The 21,425-nt window shown below is 42.4% G+C and overlaps 2 protein-coding genes across 5 annotated transcripts in view; both read left to right on the top strand.

The window, feature by feature from the left end:
* The window catches only part of LOC123998109 (non-homologous end joining factor IFFO1-like), a 28,641-nt gene extending 24,531 nt beyond the window's left edge, over positions 1 to 4,110 (top strand). The window contains exons 4-9 of one of the 4 annotated variants that reach the window (XM_046303027.1): positions 176 to 316; positions 473 to 615; positions 811 to 937; positions 2,550 to 2,645; positions 3,537 to 3,667; positions 3,907 to 4,110. In XM_046303027.1, coding sequence (XP_046158983.1) covers positions 176 to 316; positions 473 to 615; positions 811 to 937; positions 2,550 to 2,645; positions 3,537 to 3,667; positions 3,907 to 4,009 — 741 coding nt within the window. In that variant the 3' untranslated portion in view covers positions 4,010 to 4,110. The other 3 variants (XM_046303026.1, XM_046303025.1, XM_046303028.1) reach the window with 3 other exon arrangements.
* Positions 4,111 to 8,898: 4,788 nt separating this feature from the next.
* LOC123998108 (tumor necrosis factor receptor superfamily member 5-like) lies at positions 8,899 to 19,861 on the top strand. Its single transcript, XM_046303024.1, has 11 exons — positions 8,899 to 11,529; positions 11,786 to 11,855; positions 11,989 to 12,043; positions 13,750 to 13,860; positions 16,956 to 17,117; positions 17,270 to 17,354; positions 17,655 to 17,713; positions 17,852 to 17,968; positions 18,341 to 18,360; positions 18,516 to 18,639; positions 18,898 to 19,861. The coding sequence occupies exons 2-11, from the start codon at positions 11,787 to 11,789 to the stop codon at positions 19,143 to 19,145; spliced, it is 1,050 nt and encodes a 349-aa protein (XP_046158980.1). The 5' UTR covers positions 8,899 to 11,529; position 11,786; the 3' UTR covers positions 19,146 to 19,861.
* The last annotated feature ends 1,564 nt before the right edge of the window (positions 19,862 to 21,425 follow it).

Raw genomic sequence — 21,425 nt, 5'->3', positions numbered from 1 at the left:
CACACAAATCATCTGCTCATCGATGACCCTTTTCACTCTCAATATTGTCTGGTTCATTCTCCTGTCCCACTGGGTCCCCCAGTCTGTTTCTCACACTCTACACAGAGATTACTCCTGGTCTGGTTAGGATGATAACTGTTACTAGGAGACCATAACCATCTCTCTTTCTGTGTAGAACATGTCTGATCTGGACAGTAAGATCCAGGAGAAGGCCATGAAGGTGGACATGGACATCTGTAGACGCATCGACATCACGGCTCGCCTGTGTGACGTGGCCCAGCAGAGGAACTGTGAGGATGTCATCCAGATGTATCAGGTAGTCTGTCTGTCTTTCTGTCTCTGACGGTGTCTGTCTGTGTCAGTCTGTCTGTGTCTGTCTTGCTTTGTCTATCTGTTTGTCTGTCTAAGTCTCTCTTTCCACTCCTAGGTCCCTAACACCCATTCTGCCATCAACTGTCGCCCCCGGAAACAGACCCCGCTGTCCGTCAACAGTAGTGAGGGTGATGAGACTATCAGCACCTCGGAGAGTGATGGGGGCCTGCCCAGAGAGGAGGAGCTCTGTGGCTCGTCAGCCAATCAGATCAACGAGGAAATGCAGAGGATGCTCAACCAGCTGTGAGTAACATTACAGGACTGGTGTTTGTTACATGTGCAGTTTCTCTTATCAGGCGTCTACAGGTACAACCAGCTTCTACACTGTCAATACTCTACCATAGTAAAGGTATTAGACTGATAAGATGGAAGCTTCCATGTGCATTTTCTCCAGAGGCCAAACAATTGTTAATAAACAAACATTTATGTGTGTTGCAGGCGGGAGTGTGAGTTTGAAGATGACTGTGACAGCTTGGCCTGGGAGGAGACAGAGGAGACTCTGCTGCTGTGGGAGGACTTCCCAGGATGCACTCTGGCTCCAGAGACCACCCACCAGCCAGGAGAGGTATGGTGCGCTTTAGAATGTTGATGTTTAGGTATTCCATAGTAACTCTATGGGGCTTCTCATAAGTACAAATTGATGACTTAGTGCAATACCTTTGTCCAATTAGTTATATTGTTTTAATGATTTGTACAGATATTTGCATAGGCTATACAACAGCCCATAGATATTTATCAGGAGCTTCTATATTCACAGTTACTCAGTTTACAGCTTTGTCAATTGTATTTTCCAGGAATTGGTTTTGAATAGAGCTAGACAGAATTCGGGTGAGGGATGTGGTGATGGCTGATAACAGGGTTTATTGCTCACAGGCATTTGGCCTGGCTGTCTGATTTCAGTGGTGCTAGTGGTTTAAACTGTCCCAGGGCGCTGACCTTCACTCCTCTGGGAAATATATTTTAGCAGGCGATTATTTTCCCCAACACGCTTACACACTCCAAAAGCTTTTCACTAATGACTGCATGCCTGGAGGCTTGTGTCCACACACACACACACACACACACACACACACACACACACACACACACACACACACACACACACACACACACACACACACACACACACACACACACACACACACACACACACACACACACACACACACACACACACACACACGCACACACGCACACACACACACACACACACACACACTAGTTAGTATCTGTTTTCCAGTTACCAGTCAGAAGATATATTTTTAACACTGTGTCTTGTCACTCTGAGGTAAATAAAAAGGCCTTACTGTAATTTAATTAGCTGATTACATCAGTAGATTACCTCAGCGATGTGTCATAAACAACCAATACTCACACACACAGACACATCTTCATAAACAACCAATACTCAAATACACACACAGACACATCTTCATAAACAACCAATACACACACACACACAGACACATCTTCATAAACAACCAATACACACACACACACACATCTTCATAAACAACCAATACACACACACACACACACATCTTCATAAACAACCAATACACACACACACACACATCTTCATAAACAACCAATACTCAAACACACACACAGACACATCTTCATAAACAACCAATACACACACACACACATCTTCATAAACAACCAATACACACACACACACACATCTTCATAAACAACCAATGCACACACACACACACATCTTCATAAACAACCAATACACACACACATCTTCATAAACAACCAATACACACACACATCTTCATAAACAATCAATACACACACACACATCTTCATAAACAACGAATTCTCACACACACACACACACACAGACACATCTTCATAAACAACCAATACTCACAGACACACACAGACACATCTTCATAAACAACCAATACACACACAGACACATCTTCATAAACAACCAATACTCAAACACACACACAGACACATCTTCATAAAGAAACACAGTCTTTCTCCTCTGTCATTCTATCACCGTACTCTTTAATTTATCACTTCCATGTATTTTTCTTCCCTCTCTCCATCTCCCCCTCTCTCCGTCTCCTTCCTTGTCTCTCGCCCCCTCCTTCCTCCTTCCCTCTCTCTCCCTCCTTCCTTCCCTCTCTCTCGCTCTTCCTCCTTTCCTCTCTCCCTCTCAGCAGGAAGACCAGTGTCTGGAGAAGGTGATTAATGACACTGAGGACTTATTCAAATCCAGGGAGAAAGAATACCAAGAGACCATCGACCAGATTGAGGTTTGTTGGGGGGGGGTGTGAGACAGTGTGTCTTGGGCTATGTTAGTGGTTGACCATGTGTTTCTCCCCAGTATGACTCAGCTACAGCTAAGAGTGATGTGTTTCTCCCCAGTATGACTCGGCTACAGCTAAGAGTGATGTGTTTCTCCCCAGTATGACTCGGCTACAGCTAAGAGTGATGTGTTTCTCCCCAGTATGACTCGGCTACAGCTAAGAGTGATGTGTTTCTCCCCAGTATGACTCGGCTACAGCTAAGAGTGATGTGTTTCTCCCCAGTGTGACTCGGCTACAGCTAAGAGTGATGTGTTTCTCCCCAGTATGACTCGGCTACAGCTAAGAGTGATGTGTTTCTCCCCAGTATGACTCGGCTACAGCTAAGAGTGATGTGTATCTCCTCAGTACGACTCGGCTACAGCTAAGAGTGATGTGTTTCTCCCCAGTATGACGTGGCTACAGCTAAGAGTGATGTGTTTCTCCCCAGTATGACTCGGCTACAGCTAAGAGTGATGTGTTTCTCCCCAGTATGACTTGGCTACAGCTAAGAGTGATGTGTTTCTCCCCAGTATGACTCGGCTACAGCTAAGAGTGATGTGTTTCTCCCCAGTATGACTCGGCTACAGCTAAGTGTGATGTGTTTCTCCCCAGTATGACTTGGCTACAGCTAAGAGTGATGTGTTTCTCCCCAGTATGACTCGGCTACAGCTAAGAGTGATGTGTTTCTCCCCAGTATGACTCGGCTACAGCTAAGAGTGATGTGTTTCTCCCCAGTATGACTTGGCTACAGCTAAGAGTGATGTGTTTCTCCCCAGTATGACTCGGCTACAGCTCAGAGTGATGTGTTTCTCCCCAGTATGACTCGGCTTCAGCTAAGAGTGATGTGTTTCTCCCCAGTATGACTTGGCTACAGCTAAGAGTGATATGAACCGTCACCTACATGAATACATGGAGATGTGTTCTATGAAGAGAGGCCTGGATGTGCAGATGGAGACCTGCAGGAGACTCATCACCCAGAGTGGGGACAGGTACACTCACTCCCTCACTCCCTGCCACCGGCATTCACTTCTCTCTCTCACGGTTTCTCTTTGGCTTACTTTTAATGACCTACAGTAGTTTACACTAATCTGTACATTTTATTTGACCAAGTTTGAAACGCATTCTTGTGCCTACTGTATACCTGTTATTGTCTAAATGATGCATTCCCCCCAAAATGATCTTCTTTCTCTCTCTCGCTCTTTCTCTCTTTCTCTCGCTCTATTTATAGTAAGCCTGGCTCTCCTGTGGCTGGTGAGGAGAGCGTTGACCAGGCTAAGAAGGAAGGGACAACAGCGTCGCCTCTTCTCTCCAACTCTCCTCCCAGATCATGACCTATCAAGACCACCTCCATCATATGACCTTCATACCATCCAAGCACTGTACCACGTTTACATTCTAAACACTAGATGCTTATTCATCTATTTTTAATTTTCTTCATGCTATCTTCATTCACATACCTCAAAATAGGAAAGTTGCAGATCTATCTGTTTTTTGCTACGGTGTAGTGTTGTGTGTTTCCAACAGCTTTTAGTCCCCTCTACTGGAAAGTGGTATTACTAGCACCATGGAAGTCTGTACATAAGAATCCTCTGTTTAACAGAGCAACGGTAACGAGGTAATGGGTTGAAATACACAACTTGAATTGAGAATACCTCATAGCAACCTATGAGCAATATTTGAATGAACTCATATGAGTTGTAGGCTAGCGTGTACTCTTAAGGTAGTTGTTGGTACTACAGAGAACCATGGTAATAACTCCTATAGCATGATCCATTTCCACACAGCCATAATGATAAACACACCACACCAATACATTCGTGATCATTCTAACAGTGTGCTGTCCTGTTGCAACATTGAGGGTTGTTTTCAGACTCAGTCAAACTCACCTAGAAGTATAACACAGTAAATATAAGCCTTAGGGTGTGTTCGTAAATTCACTCTGGAGTGTCAGAGTGCGCTCTGTGCGTTCGTAAATTCAAAGCTTTGTCAGATTGTCCGTTGTTAAATTTGGCGTGTTTCGCTCTTGGAGCGTCCAGAGCGCATGCTGGACGCTCCGGCCGAGGAGTAGGGTTGATCCGAGCCTTCTGACCTCACAATGGCGGTCAAGCACCCAAGCTAACTGGCTAACGTTGGCTAGCTACTTCCAGACAAAAATGAGAGCACCTCACTCTGACCATTTTACTCACCCTAGTAGAGCTGGTTTGGCTGTTTACATGTTATCCAGAGCTCTGGTGACTAACTGTGATGCTGGCAACAATTTAATGAAGCTTTTTGCCGATGTTTACTGACACCGGCCATATTCAACGGGTGTTGAGCGCTGGTAAAGTCATCAGTTATTCTGCGCTCTGGCACACTCAGGTGAGAGTGCTTTGAAATCGGAGTCGATAGCCAGAGAGTTTACGAACGCACCATTAAACAAAGCAAAGCCCAATTGGCAAGAGAGAAAAACTCCAGATGTATCACTTTATTAGCAACAAAACAGAAATATACTGTACTGTGTCATAGTTATTCAAACGGACTAAAATAATATCAAATCACTCATTTTATCAAGACATCTATACTTCATTCATAGGTATCGATGAAAACTAGAAAAAGTCCAATCGTAAACTAAACTCTAAGATGCAGTCACTGATATCCTGTGTGTGTGATTCTGCACTCATGAGTCACATTTTGAAACAAAAGCCTGCCTGTCTCGCTGCCCTTTTGTTGACACCAGACAGGGTGTCATGGTAACATTATTTTACCGTCCTGTTTCACTTACCTGGTATTTACTAAGGAATTATTGGATAACATTGTGTAACATTGTATTCTTTCTTCAACACAACTGGTAACTAACTACCTGGTACTGAATGTTACATCGTAGTGCTTGTTTCACTGAATCCCAAAGAACCCCAAAAGTAGTTTTATTGTAATTATAATGTAATACCATTTTACTGTGTCGAGTAAAGTAAATAGGAGACTGTAACCAGAGTCAACAAGAGGAGAGGGGGGAGAGCGAGAGCAGAGATTTTTGTTTTAGAATGCAGCCGTAGCCTAGGGGTTTCCACTAGATAACACGGCCACAAAGTCATAATAGGCTATATCGAAGGTTAGCAGTGTGGTTAAGTTTAGGGTCAGATTTTAAGAAGATAAATTGTAGAAATAGACAGGGTTTATGACTTTGTGGTTGTGTAAACTAGTGATGACCATAGCCTAGCCTGGTTCCCGATCTGTATATGTGCTTTAGTCAACTCCTCTAACTATCGTTGTCATGCCATTTGCTTTTCTATGTGACTCCAGAGAGGTCATCTCTGCCACTGATCCACTTCTATCAGGGACTTTGACTTTTGTCATGGCATCTATGGTGAAAGAAGTTCGCTAGAGCACATACTGATCTGGTACCAGGCTAGTCATAGGCTCTGTGTCGGCCCTATATGTGGTAGTGCAGTGTGAATAGTGTAAATACTCTGTTAAAGCTGATCTGAGGGCAGCTCTGGGGCCTTGCTCTGATCTCTGTGTGTCTCTGTCACTGACACAGGGAGAGGGATACATATGACAAAGGGCATTGACACCCAAGTGTTATTATACCTACGAGCTGTCTAATGTATACTGATGTTTTGTTTAGTTTCCAGCAGCAGAGAGCAGAGAAAGCCCTGCTACTCTGTCCTCCAGCAGGGAGATGGGTAGGCTAGTTATGATAAGTTAGATAGGCGAGATCTATGTATCTGTTCTGTGCTCTCGTATTTCTATGTCTGATCTGGTTGGTAAGGACTCAATGCATCAGTAGTATTGTATCAGAGAGAAATGGAAGATTGATGAACAGGCTATAAAAGACAGAATGTCCACAGATGAACAAATACACAGACAGACAGATGAATGTACAGTACGGATAGATAGATGGACAGATTAATGAATAGATGGATAGATTGATGACCTGCTGAGATCATTTGTGTTTGCTACTTGAGTGCCAAAGCAACTGAAAACAAGCAGTCTGAATTAACTTTGAGAAATATTGCTGAAACATTGTTATAGAAGTACTAAATACTGATGCTGAAAAGCTATCTGACACGGTGCTTGATATGGCCTAACCTATTTTTGAGCTTAAAAGTTAGCCGTTATAAAGAAAGAGCAAAGCAAATATGTATATTCAATAATACAGCAGTAACAGCAATAATACGAGTATTATATGTAACAGAAAAGTAATAATGACATGTACAGATGTAGGATCTTAATTTGATCACCTTTGTTGCCGAGAATTATCCTGTTCTAAAAGGGCTTCTAAAGTTTGTAATTTCCGCTTAGAAATTTCAGACTTGATTTTCCCTAATGAAAAATGCATCAACCCATACAAAAATGGCCATGAATTATAATCCACATAATAAATCACATTTCCTGTTGCTGCAGGATTTTGTCCTAGCTCAAATTAAGATTCTACATCTGTAATAAGTCAAACTCGTACACGTCACGAATGTAAACAATTACTGAGGAAAACTTGTTTTATTTTCTCCACTTGTCATCTATTTGTAGATGGGGTGAAATCGCTACAGCTGAGGAGTAGATTTCCTCTCTGTTAATTCAACATACACAATGTTATTATTCAGTAGAATGTAGATGTACAATCCATTTTTGTTTGTCTTCATTGACATTGAAAGATGCTTGACTTTGAATACAAAACCTCAGATAAACAATATTTAATAACTCAATAATAGAACACAAGGATTCCTTCACAAACACTATATCTTTATCAACAACCAAATGGAGTCCATTTCATTTGTGTTTTTCTTTTTCTTGTTTGATGAGGAAGTTGTTGAAACAGGTGCAGGCTGCTGGTCACACCTCAATATTGTAGAAGGGTTTCCAAGGCTTTCTCTGAACGATTATATAGGTTGTGAATTACAGGTTTTGAAACCATGAAAAAATGATATGCATGTCTTAAACTACAGTTGAAGTTGGAAGTTTATATACACTTAGATTGGAGTAATTAAAACTTGTTTTTCAACCACTCCACAAATTTCACAAGTCGGTTAGGACATCTACTTTGTGCATGATACAAGGAATTTATCCAACAATTGTTTACAGACAGATTATTTAACTTATAATTCACTGTATCACAATTCCAATGGGTCAGAAGTTTACATACACTAAGTTGACTGTGCCTTTAAACAGCTTGGAAAATTCCCGAAAATGTCATAGCATTAGAAGCTTCTGATAGGCTAATTGTTATCATTTGAGTCAATTGGAGGTGTACTTGTGGATGTATTGCAAGGCCTACCTTCAAACTCAAGTGTCTCTTTGCTTGACATCATGGGAAAATCAAAAGAAATCAGCCAAGACCTCAGAAAACAAATTGTAGACCTCCACAAGTCTGGTTCATCCTTAGTACCCAAGTATAAACACCATGGGACCATGCAGCCGTAATAACGCCCAGGACGGAGACGTGTTCTGTCTCCTAGAGATGAACGTACTTTGCTACAAAAAGTGCAAATCAATCCTAGAGCAACAGTAAAGGACCTTGTGAAGATGCTGGAGGAAACGGATACAAAAGTATCTATATCTACTATAATACGAGTCCTATATCGACATAACCTGAAAGGCCGCTCAGCAAGGAAGAAGCCACTGCTCCAAAACCATCATAAAAAAGCCAGACTAGGGTTTACCACTGCACATGGGGACAAAGATCGTACTTTTTGTAGAAATGAAACAAAAATAGAACTGTTTGGCCATAATGACCATCGTTATGTTTGGAGGAAAAAGGGGGAAGCTTGCAAGCCGAAGAACACCATCCCAAGCAACATCTCAAGACATCAGTCAGGAAGTTAAAGCTTGGTCGCAAATGGGTCTTCCAAATGGACAATGACCCCAAGCATACTTCCAAAGTTGTGGCACAATGGCTTAAGGACAACAATGTCAAGGTATTGGAGTGACCATCACAAAGCCCTGACCTCAATCCTATAGAACATTTGTGGGCAGAACTGAAAAAGTGTGTGTGAGCAAGGAGGCCTACAAACCTGACTCAGTTACACCTGCTCTGTCAGGAGGAATGGGCCAAAATTCACCCAACTTATTGTGGGAAGCTTGTTGAAGGCTACTCGAAAGTTCAACAATTTAAAGGCAATCCTACCAAATATTAATTGAGTGTATGTAAACCTCTGACCCACTGGGAATGTGATGAAAGAAATAAAAGTTGAAAAAAATAATTTTCTCTTCTATTATTCTGACATTTCACATTCTTAAAATAAAGTGGTGATCGTAACTGAACTAAGCCAGGGAAATTTTACTAGGATTAAATGTCATGATTTGTGAAAAACTGAGGTTAAATGTATTTGGCTAAGGTGTATGTAAACTTCTGACTTCAACTGTATGTATTGGGTATGCCATTCCTTGGGCTAGGAGTTTCTCCTGACCACATGACCTAGGTCCTAGACCAGAGTTATTCAACTATTACCCTACGAGGTCCGGAGCCTGCTGGTTTTCTGTTCTACCTGATTTACTAATTGTACCCACCTGGTGTCCCAGGTCTAAATCCGTCCCTGATTAGAGGGGAACAATGAAAAAATGCGGTAGAGCTGGCTTTGAGGTCCAGAGTTGAGTTTGAGGGTCCTATGCTGTAAGGCTTGAACTAGGTTTTTTTTCTGCTCATATGGCCAGTAAAACTCCTGGCCCCAGCGTTCCTGCTCTTTGGTCAGAACTGGAGATTAAAATGGAGAATAGAAGGCAGCGGAGAAATAGTGAGAGAATGCATGAGACAGCGTGTATGTTTAGGAGTTCTAATGTCCTTGGTTTTTAAAAAGAGTTTTACTGGTTCACTTACAACATGAAGAATTACAATAGTCCTAAAATGCACACTGTCTTCCAGTGTCTGTCTGACAATAGACCAATTCATATCCTCTTCACAACTGAACTGAAGGCTAACGGTATAACTGAATCATTGTAAACTAGAGTGGTAGGGACCATACAGTGATGTGTTCTGCTGACTGGATTCCCATCTCTACAAATGTCTGTAAAATTGACTTGAAATACTGTATATGTGTAAATCAATGATGTACAATAATCGCTCTAATATTCCTTCAATAATCCACTTTCTTCATGAGTGTATGTGATTACAAAGTAAATTCGTTTTAGAAATGGCACCAAAGTGTAAAAAATAATAAATAAAAATAACTACTCACATACAAATGCTTTAACATAATGATGGTATGATTGCTATGATATTGTATGCATTAAAGGAAACGCTATGTTGGATATATTGTATGTTTAAACACTGGCAAAGCAAGGAGGTCCACAGTCAAAAATACTTAGTGTCAGGTTCCCGGATTTGGCACATAGCTGAACTTTTAATGTAGATTCAGATATTTGATTGGTCCTTAATGTTTCTCGTAGACCAGGAGCCAATGCTCTTGCTCGGTGAGGACCAGTGTATTCTCTGGTCCATATATTTTACCATCAACTAATTCCATCTGGCCTGAGTAAGCTAGCATGCAGGTGAATAGACTGAGTTGTCAATGAGAAGACTTAGGAATTACCAGGGCCTCATTTACTAAGCATCTGCACCAGTGCCATGTTTACACCTGCTCGGTTCAAAAGGGAACGAGTCATAGAACAAAAGGTCAAGGGAGAAGTAAAGTCCATTTTCTGTTTTTATCTCATCTTATAATTCCCTCCGAAAAGAGCAAGTGTAAACATTGCGCTGCTTGGTAAATCAGGCCTTGGTCTTTGTTTTGGTGAGGTGTGAGTTATTTGAAACTGGACTGGCCCCTTGAACATGTGTGCTTCAATGCAGAGCTATGTGTACTGACAGAGAGTTCAGCGCAGAGCTCTGTGTACTGACAGAGAGTTCAACGCAGAGCTCTGTGTACTGACAGAGAGTTCAACGCAGAGCTCTGTGTACTGACAGAGAGTTCAACGCAGAGCTCTGTGTACTGACAGAGAGTTCAACGCAGAGCTCTGTGTACTGACAGAGAGTTCAACGCAGAGCTCTGTGTACTGACAGAGAGTTCAACGCAGAGCTCTGTGTACTGACAGAGAGTTCAACGCAGAGCTCTGTGTACTGACAGAGAGTTCAACGCAGAGCTCTGTGTACTGACAGAGAGTTCAACGCAGAGCTCTGTGTACTGACAGAGAGTTCAACGCAGAGCTCTGTGTACTGACAGAGAGTTCAACGCAGAGCTCTGTGTACTGACAGAGAGTTCAACGCAGAGCTCTGTGTACTGACAGAGAGTTCAACGCAGTGCTCTGTGTACTGACAGAGAGTTCAACGCAGTGCTCTGTGTACTGACAGAGAGTTCAACGCAGAGCTCTGTGTACTGACAGAGAGTTCAACGCAGAGCTCTGTGTACTGACAGAGAGTTCAACGCAGAGCTCTGTGTACTGACAGAGATGGAATGAAGAATAAAAGATACAGCTGAGCAATATAATTGTGTGTGTTTTTGTTGTTGTGGATTTGGTGAGTTTATGCTGGAAGCCCATTTGCATTGGCTGCTATGTGTGTCTGTACTTCCTGAACTCCACCTTCCTGATAAGCTAACTTTACGAGGACAGCGAGTTCAAATGTTTGTGACAAACTGTCTTTCACATCTTAAAGTATGTGGCGAAAATGATGAGACTTTGGTTCAGAAGCATTAGTCACCCTGCTGACATGCCTGTCTTGTCTGCCTGCCTGTCTCTAGCTTATAAATACACCACAACATCACTGTCAGTACACAGTGGGCGGGAGAGACAGGAAGAGAGGAAGATGTCACAGGTGAAGGAAATAATGACGCAAAGGATGGGTAGAGAAGAGCGAGACACACCTTAAAGAATAATAGTTGGGGGGAGAGTCGAAGTTATAGACAACAAATACTTGGCATTTGGTGTGGTGTCTACAGTGCAAAAGGTAAGACTAGATTATCTTGTGTTGGTAGTTTTCAACACAGGTTTCTACATTGATATATTTTGAACTGAAATGAGGCTCAAAGCCAGAAGTTAGTGCAGTCATCATCAAATTGTGATAAATTTACAGATTTTCAACATGTAGTAACCTTGTAACATCTTTTGGCATTATTTGTTTTGTGCACTTTTTAATACCTATTTAGAAATGTTACTGAATGAACTCAAATGACAGATTGTTAATGATTTAACATTGTGTACAGAATGGTGATGGAACAGTTATTTGTGGCTGTGCTAATGATGTCTGCACACCTAGCAGTCTCATATCCTCTGGTAACCATTTTGCCCTTTTAATGTCCATTCTCAGTATTTGTTATGACCGCTTATGAAAGCTGGTAGAACCATTTGACATCTGTTACAACATTATGACAGTAGACCTCATGAAACTGTGTGTTCGTGTTGTCAGACTACAGAGAGCTATTACATGGATGGAGGGAGACAATGCAGACTGTGTCCACCAGGTGAGAAATAAATGCCCTCCATCATAGGCCCTTACGTTTTATTTGACTTGTTGTTCCCTTCTTTTCCTTCCCTCATCTCCACATTCTATCCCTTCATCCTACAATCAACCATTTTGGACAATTAATAGTGAGCCAGATCGTTTCAGAGTGTGTGTGAGTGTGCATAGGTTCTTAGGAATCATGAGGAAACTATGAGAGAGTTTCTCTCTCTCTCTCTCATGATGAGAAGTGGAGCTCTGTGCTATGACCACATCCTTCATTAGTATGCAGACTAGGCCAACAGGCTCTCGCTCTGTGCGCTCCATCTCTTCCTGTTATTCTCTGCTCTCGTGTCACTGTGCTTCCTATCTTCTCACTCAGCAACAGACCGTGTACCTAAACGTTACCTGAATGTATGTGTGTCTATGGGTCTAAAAGAGTTAGCATTATGTTCTGATATCCACTGCTCATGTAGTCTACTACAGGACATTTATAAAACTGCAGCGTCAGCGTCCATCGAATCAAATCAAATTTTATTTGTCACCTACACATGGTTAGCAGATGTTAATGCGAGTGTAGCGAAATGCTTGTGCTTCTAGTTCCGACAATGCAGTAATAACCAACAAGTAATCTAACTAACAATTCCAAAACTACTGTCTTATACACAGTGTAAGGGGATAAAGAATATGTACATAAAGATATATGAATGAGTGATGGTACAGAGCAGCATAGGCAAGATACAGTAATGGTATCGAGTACAGTATATACATATGAGATGAGTATGTAAACAAAGTGGCATAGTTAAAGTGGCTAGTGAGACATGTATTACATAAGGATGCAGTAGATGATATAGAGTACAGTATATACATATGAGATGAGTATGTAAACAGTGGCATAGTTGAAGTGGCTAGTGAGACATGTATTACATAAGGAAGCAGTAGATGATATAGAGTACAGTATATACATATGAGATGAGTATGTAAACATAGTTAAAGTGGCTAGTGATACATGTATTACATAAGGATGCAGTAGATGATATAGAGTACAGTATATACATATGAGATGAGTATGTAAACATAGTTAAAGTGGCTAGTGATACATGTATTACATAAGGATGCAGTAGATGATATAGAGTACAGTATATACATATGAGATGAGTATGTAAACATAGTTAAAGTGGCTAGTGATACATGTATTACATAAGGAAGCAGTAGATGATATAGAGTACAGTATCTCAGTTTGTATTGTTATTGTGGTGCTCTCTTATGTCTTGACTCCCCTTGTCTCTTCACTCTCTCCTCGCTCCTCTCTTTCTACCTCGTTCTCTCTATCGCCCCATTTCCCTATATTTTTCCCAAACTTAATTTCCTTTACTCCATAACTGCTGTCCCATGTCTTACAGATGTTGAACCACTGGACACTTCCTGTTTCACACTGAGTATTTAAATCTTGTATTCCTGGCATATATTAGAATGAGCTATCTACTGCTCTGCATATCATTCTTCGTATATCTGGTGTAAATTCTTCCAGTGTACATTAGCACAGATTGCATTTGGGTTGTTGATTAGATTCGAACACTTAAATGATGTATACTTGTTGGACATTTTACTGTGTTAAGAGCTAGTAACACGAGCATTTCACTGCACCCTCTATAACATCTGCTCAAGTGTGTATGCGACCAATACACTGATTTGATATGTTTCACCTCCCCTCTCTCTCTCTCTCAGGTCATTATCAGAAGTCCTGTTCAGAGTGCTCTCCCTGTCGAGATGGTTCCTACACAACACGATTGAACGCAGAGTCCAGTTGTCATTCCTGCTTCAAAGACTGCAAACGTGGTACATGAACACGAACACAACTCATTCACAGAGCAATGTAACATCTTTATTTATGGGAAATACTTCAACTGTATGTTGCTTGTAAATATTTTTTGGGGTGGGGTCCATCTCCGGAGGACAAAAATAAACGTTGTTGTTATATGTACAGGGCATTCAGAAAGTATTCAGACCCTTTGACTTTATCCACATTTTGTTACATTACGGCCTTAGTTTAAAATTGATTAAATTGTTTTTCCCCCCTCATCAACCTACACACAATACCCCATAATGACAAAGCAAAAACAGGTTTTTAGAAATTTTGGCAAATTTATAAAACTAAATAAAAATGAAATATCACATTTACATAACTATTCTGACCCTTTACACAGTACTTTGTTGAAGCACCTTTAGCAGTGATTACTGCCTCGAGTCTTCATGGGTATGACGCTATAAGCTTGGCTTGGGGAGCGTTGCTGCACAGCTATTTTCAGGTCTCTCTAGAGATGTTCGATCGGTTAAAAAAAAATGTATTTAATTTATTTAACCTTTTATTTAACCAGGTAGGCCAGTTGAGAGAAAGTTATCATTTACAGTCAATAACACAATAGAAAACTCTATATACAGTGTGTGCAAATGTAGTAAGATTAGAGAGGTAAGGCAATAAATAGGCCATAATGGCGAAATAATTACAATTTAGCATTAACACTGGAGTGATAGATGTGCACATGCTGATGTGCAAATAGAGATACTGGGGTGCAAAAGAGCAAATATAAATAACAAATATGGGGATGAGGTAGTTTGGTGGGCTATTTACAGATGGGCTGTGTACAGGTACAGTGATCGGTAAGCTGCTCTGACAGCTGATGCTTAAAGTTGGTGAGAGAGATATGTCTCCAGCTTCAGTGATTTTTGCAATTCGTTCCAGTCTTTGGCAGCGGAAAAAAGGATGGAAAGGCGGCCAAATGAGGAGTTGGCTTTGGGGATGACCAGTTAAATATACCTGCTGGAGCGCGTGCTCCGGGTGGGTGTTGCTATGGTGACCAGTGAGCTGAGATAAGGCGGGGCTTTACCTAGCAAAGAGTTATAGATGACCTGGAGCCAGTGGGTTTGGCGACGGATATGAAGTGAGGGCCAGTCAACGAGAGCATACAGGTTGCAGTGGTGAGTAGTATATGGGGCTTTGGTGACAAAACGGGTGGCACTGTGATAGACTACATCCAATTTGCTGAGTAGAGTGTTGGAGGATATTTTGTAAACGACATCGCTGAAGTCGAGGATCGGTAGGATAGTCAGTTTTACGAGGGTATGTTTGGCAGCATGAGTGAAGGAGGCTTTGTTGCGAAATGGAAGCCGATTCTAGACTTCATTTTGGATTGGAGATGCTTAATGTGAGTCTGGAAGGAGAGTTTACAGTCTAACCAGACACCTAGGTATTTGTAGTTGGCCACATATTCTAAGTCAGAACCATCCAGAGTAGTGATGCTAGTCAGGTGCGGGCAGTGATCGGTTGAAGAGCATGCAATTCGTTTTACTAGCATTTACGAATTCAAGTCCAGGCTCTGGCTGGGCCACTCAAGACTTGTCCCGAAGACACTCCTTTGTTGTTTTGGCTGTGTGCTTACGGTCGTTGTCCTCTTGGAAGGTGAATCTTTGCCCTAGTCTGAGATCCTGAGCTCTCTGGGACAGGTTTTCATCAATGATCTCTCTGTACTTTGCTCCGTTCATCTTTCCCTCGATACTGACTATTCTCCCAGTCCCTGCCACTGAAAAATATGCCCACAGCATGATGCTGCCACCACCATGCCAGACGTGACGTTTGACATTCATGCCAAAGAGTTCAATCTTGGTTTCATCAGACCAGAGTGGCTTCCGTCTGGCCACTCTACCATAAAGGCCTGATTGGTGGAGTGCTTTAGAGATGGTTGTCCTTCTGGATGGTTCTCCCATCTCCACACAGGAGCTATGAAGCTCTGTCAGAGTGACCATTGGGTTCTTGGTCACTTCCCTGACCAAGGCCCTTCTCCGCCAATTGCTCAGTTTGGCCGGGTGGCCAGCTCTAGGAAGAGTGTTGATGGTTCCAAACTTCTTCCATTTAAGAATGACGGAAGTGAATGGGGACCTTCAATGCTGCAGAAATGTTTTGGTACCCATCCCCAGATCTGTGCCTCGACACAATACTGTCACGGAGCTCTACATACAATTCCTTTGACCTCATGGCTTGGTTTTTGCTCTGACATGCACTGTCAACTGTGGGACTTTATATAGACAGGTGTGTGCCTTTCCAAATTATGTCCAATCAATTGAATTTACCACAGGTGGACTCCAAGTTGTAGAAACATCTCAAGCATGATCAATGGAAACAGGAAGCACATTTCTAAAAATCTGTTTTGCGTTGTCATTGTGGGATATTGTGTGTAGATTGATCAACATTTTTTCTTTAGTCCATTTTAGAATAAGGCTGTGATGTAACAAAATGTGGGAAAGGTCAAGCGGTCTGAATACTTTCTGAATTCACGGTACATTCTACATGTTACATACATTGCATTTTTATTTTTTACAGTAGTTACATAGCAAGAGTAAAGTAATTTGATATTTTGATATACATTAGATCTAGATAGATCGATAGTACTTATACATTGGATTTTCAGTCATAACTAGAACACAAGTTTCTAAACCCACCCCTCAGCTACTCTGTCCAGCCCACCTATCTCCATAAACCCACCCCTCAGCTACTCTGTCCAGCCCACCTATCTCCATAAACCCACCCCTCACCTACTCAGTCCATCCCATCTATCTCCATAAACCCACCCCTCACCTACTCAGTCCATCCCATCTATTTCCATAAACCCACCCCTCACCTACTCAGTCCATCCCATCTATTTCCATAAACCCACCCCTCACCTACTCAGTCCATCCCATCTATTTCCATAAACCCACCCCTCACCTACTCAGTCCATCCCATCTATTTCCATAAACCACCCTCTTATGATTTCCATATGCCATACATGTCATTTCTTACCAAGAGTCAAAAAAGTATGTCTACAGTGTGGACACTATTTATTACCATGTAATAGCTGTACTGAACCTTTTGTTCGGTGTGTGTGTGTGTGTGTCAGATTTGCACCTGGTGGAGGATGAGCCGTGTACTCCTGTATCGAACGCTAGATGTCGCTGTGAGGCTGGTTTTGCCTGCACCGACAAAGACGACCAGACAGGAAACTGTAGAGACTGTGAGAAGATCCCTCAGCTGCCCCCACCTCCCCTGCCACCTAGCAATGGTACAGTGTGTGTGTTGCCCACTGGCCTTCTCTTATGCATGTCTTCCTTCACTGTGTTGTATTCTTGCCAGGTTCTGGGTATTGAATCAGTGTGTTTGGCTGTGGATAGATGTGATGTTTTCCTGCCTGTGTGCACTCTGCTCTGATTACAGTAGTGGGCATCAGAATCAACCAGACAGGAACTTCCTCTGAACACAGCAGGACTTCCTCTTCTGCTGGACGCTGTCAACCTCCCAAGTGAGCCTTTAGCCTTTTGAATCCTCCCTAAAACATACTATTACATACTGGAACCAGACAGATAAACAGGCTCTGGTTGAAACCTTCTCCTGCCAGGAGGGCTACTTCTGGCAAAGTTATTATTTTATGGTACATAACCTTCATACAACCAGAAGATCTGGTATCAAAGAATTGTCAGATATCTTAGTGGTAATGGATATTTGGGATATTAAATACAGTTCTCAGCTCACTGGCCCCACTTCAGTGTTGACAGGCTGTGAATATGTTACATGATGAGTCCTTTACCTCTGTCTCATCCAGCTGTGACACTCCACGATCACCAGTCTCACAAGCAGGCAACGCCACTCATCACACGACAGGTGAGTGTGAGTACGAGTGTGTGTGTGTGTGTGTGTGTGTGTGTGTGTGTCCATCAGTTATTTTCATTACAGTCAGAATATATCGAAACTGTGAGAAGGTACAGATACAGTAGTTTCTCCATCTCCTTTCCCCACCAGCTGACACCAGCAAACACTTGGCAGCCATTTTGTGTCCTATGATGGTCATTGGAATCCTAGCCGTTATCGTTCTGTTATGTATCCGTCGCCCAGGAAATGAAGCCTGTTTCAAACAAGGTAAGGTAGTGTTCCTCTGTTCAGTCTCAACTGTAGTTAGATCATTGTGTTAGAGCAGACTCTCTCTCTGGACACTAGAATGAGATGAGGAAGGATTAGACAGGGATGTCAAATCTCAGGATAGGTCTGCACTGGGAGCCAACTGTAGCTTCTTGTGAATGTAATTGAATTAAAAGATTGCAACACTCTCTCTGTGTAGACCTACATACCAGTTTCTAGTGTCTACATGTACCTAGAAAGCATTAAACTGCAGAGTTAAGATGATAAAACATTGCCCTTTCAATCATAGATGACTAATCAATGAAGTACCCATGAGTGGCTTACCATCAGTTTGCTGGGGTCACTAATAGATTTGTGTCTGTTATTTTCCAGCTCTCAAGTTCTGTAACAAGGTATGTGTAATAACCTACGGTAAATTACTACATTGTGTGTGTAATGTTTACATTGTCATTCATGTGTTCCTGACCGAAACCCTAAATAGGCATTGTTGACTATTGTGTATTCCAATAACTCTGGATTTCTGGTGAATTTCTGTGCTCTTGTGAAGGGAGTAAGAGAAGCGTCGCCTAACAAGACCAAAGAGCCACCTCATCAGCACAATGCCAGAGAGACACAGCCCAGTATTCAGCACCAGACAGTGGATCCAACACCTATTACAGCAGCAAATATGGGTACTATGGATACATACAAATAATTACTTTGACCCCAAGATCTTGATTTAAAAAGGAATTTAAATATGGTGGAGTTACTCTTGTGGTTTTTCCTATAGATGCACGTCAGTCTTTTAACTTGGAGTTTTGCATAGATGATGTTTTGAAGTCCATGGGGGATTAGCATGGGAGGTGATTAGTTTCAAGATCCATAGTGAATAAGGCTGATGATGAATATAGAATCTAATATCACTTTCTCTCTGTCTGTGTCTCTCTCAGGCCCGGTCCATGTCCACAATGCTGGAACAGTCATCTTCAGTTTACTCAACCAGTTCACTGGTATGGGTGGAGGGATGGAAGAGAGAGGGCAGAAAGAGAGGGAAGAGGAAGGATGTCCGACCCACCCCACACCCTCCCCTAACATCCATCTATCCCAGGAGGAAAGGGATGAAGAGATGGACTGTGTATTCTTCCCTTCACAGGAACAAGGGAAGGACAGTCACGTTTCCAAAGAGGAGGTGCATTGAGGGGAGGGGGATTGAGGACAGAGGACGCACCAAGTGAAAGCTTCCCTTCTAGGATCAGTTTAGCCAACCCTACATCCTAATGTTAATCATAAGGAGGATTAAGACTTACCCCTGACCTTGGATCAGTGGTAAGGGACAACATCTACCTGGGGCTCTATTCAGTCTGTATCACTACAGATTGAGTGATAGGAACAGAGGTCATTTCTGATTGAGCCAACATATGCAGCGTTTAATGTGAAAGCAGTCGCTTCTGACACAGGAACATTGCCTTTACATTTCTTTCAGGCTGTAAAGCTGCACTTCCGCAATACAGATTGAATAGAGTCATTTTATTTAACTAGGCGAGTCAGTTAAGAACAAGTTCTTATTTTCAATGACTGCCTAGGAACAGTGGGTTAACTGCCTTGTTCGGGGCAGAACAACAGAGTTTTACCTTGTCAGCTCAGGGATTGGACCTTTTGGTTACTAGTCCAATGCTCTAACCACTAGGCCACCTGCCACTCTTACTCTCAGAGCACCAGTGAATCCCAGAACTCTAGAATGGCCATTATTTCCTGTTCTAGACATCTCACTATGGTGGTTATGTACACATCCACTTGCTCTCATTTTATTGAACTGTATAAAAAGCTTTGTCTCAACTGCTGCAAACAGTTTTTTTCTGTGTTCATGTGGCACCTTGAACTGATTTTTTCACAAATTAAAAGCAAAATACGAAATATAATTTTTCAATGAATACAGGTGATGGGGCGATTGTATGACATTACAGTAGGTCTGTAACATTTGTGATTCTGTTCTTTAAAATACAGCCACTACTATGTAAGAGTAAACGCTGGCATAAAGCATAGATACAGCAAAAAGCATAATAATTGTAACGAAGGTGTAAAACATCTTCAACATAAACATGTACAGTACATGTATTCAGCACACAAATGTCTGTCTGTCTGTCTGTCTGTCTGTCTGTCTGTCTGTCTGTCTGTCTGTCTGTCTGTCTGTCTGTCTGTCTGTCTGTCTGTCTGTCTGTCTGTCTGTCTGTCTGTCCGTCCGTCCGTCCGTCCGTCCGTCTGTCTGTCTGTCCTGTCTGTCGTCCGTCTGTCTGTCGTCCGTCCGTCCGTCCGTCCGTCCGTCCGTCCGTCCGTCCGTCCGTCACACTCTTCCAGTTACTCACACTCTTCCAGTTAAAGATGAGTGACTCCCACTCATCTTTAGCCTGTGTCTTCATACTTCAAAGTGTATTTTTTGTCCTATTTTCTTGTCCTTTCTGAAAGTCCTAGATACAGAAGCCACTGCATTAAACCAATACAGCAGCCTGTCTAGCCTTCAGGTTAGTTTCACTTCAATGGGAATGTGAGGTAGTCTGTTTGTCTCCTGGGTCTCCCAGCTCGCTTGTGAGTTCTCATCCTCTCCTTCGACACCCACTTCCTCCATCATACGTCCAGTAGCAGCTCTGGCTTTCCACACACTTCCTGGACCGGCATGGGCACTTCCTCCTCCGCTGTGCTCTGATTGGCTGGAGTTGTCTTTTTGGGAGACCAGAAGCCTGATGGACCAATAAGATGAGGGTTAAGTCAAATGTGCGTGCAGATGTATTGTGTTCAATAGAACTACAGGACAGATTAACAGTGACGTGAACTTACTGTTTGGTGAACCAATCCATCGCAGAACAGGTTTGAGCTTTGATATGGCAACAAGGCAGGTGAGCAGTAGACACACACACACTGCAGACACACACACCGGGAGCCACTTGCTATCATCTGTTTGTGTGTATGAGAGACCGAGGAGTAGAGAGAGAGGTTAGGGCCATAAAACACATGAACACCGGCATTGTTTTGGGTTTTGTGAGAGAGAGAGAACTATGTAGCTCTCATGGCATTTTTACATGTCACTTTGAACACTTTCAGGCCATTTTATCATTTGTATTGTAGTTTACCTTGGTTTGGTTTTGTGATGGGCCCAGGACCAGGTTTGGTGACAGGTTTAGGTCTATGATTAGGGATACCAGCAACCAAGTGGTTTGACACTGTAGCTGGCATGATGGGAGGTGTCGGTATGAGTTTGGGTGTGTTCGGGCTGGGGATCTCCTCACAGTCCAGACAGGTGCCACTGCCTCTGCAGCGGTAGCCTGGTTTACAGCTGCACACATCATTCTGCTTGGTGGAACAGCGAGATACATACTGCAGCTCTGTAACGGAACACAAGTCATAGGTGGTCTATTTGTCTGTGTGCCTTCATGTATACTGACTTTGACATAGTGTTTTTGTCACGTAGTCAAACACAATCTGA

Source organism: Oncorhynchus gorbuscha, linkage group LG15 (genome assembly GCF_021184085.1).
Source record: "Oncorhynchus gorbuscha isolate QuinsamMale2020 ecotype Even-year linkage group LG15, OgorEven_v1.0, whole genome shotgun sequence".
In the NCBI taxonomy this organism is placed as follows: Eukaryota; Metazoa; Chordata; class Actinopteri; order Salmoniformes; family Salmonidae; genus Oncorhynchus; species Oncorhynchus gorbuscha.
Note: the sequence above shows the minus strand (reverse complement) of the source record. Positions and strands in the feature narration are given on the sequence as shown.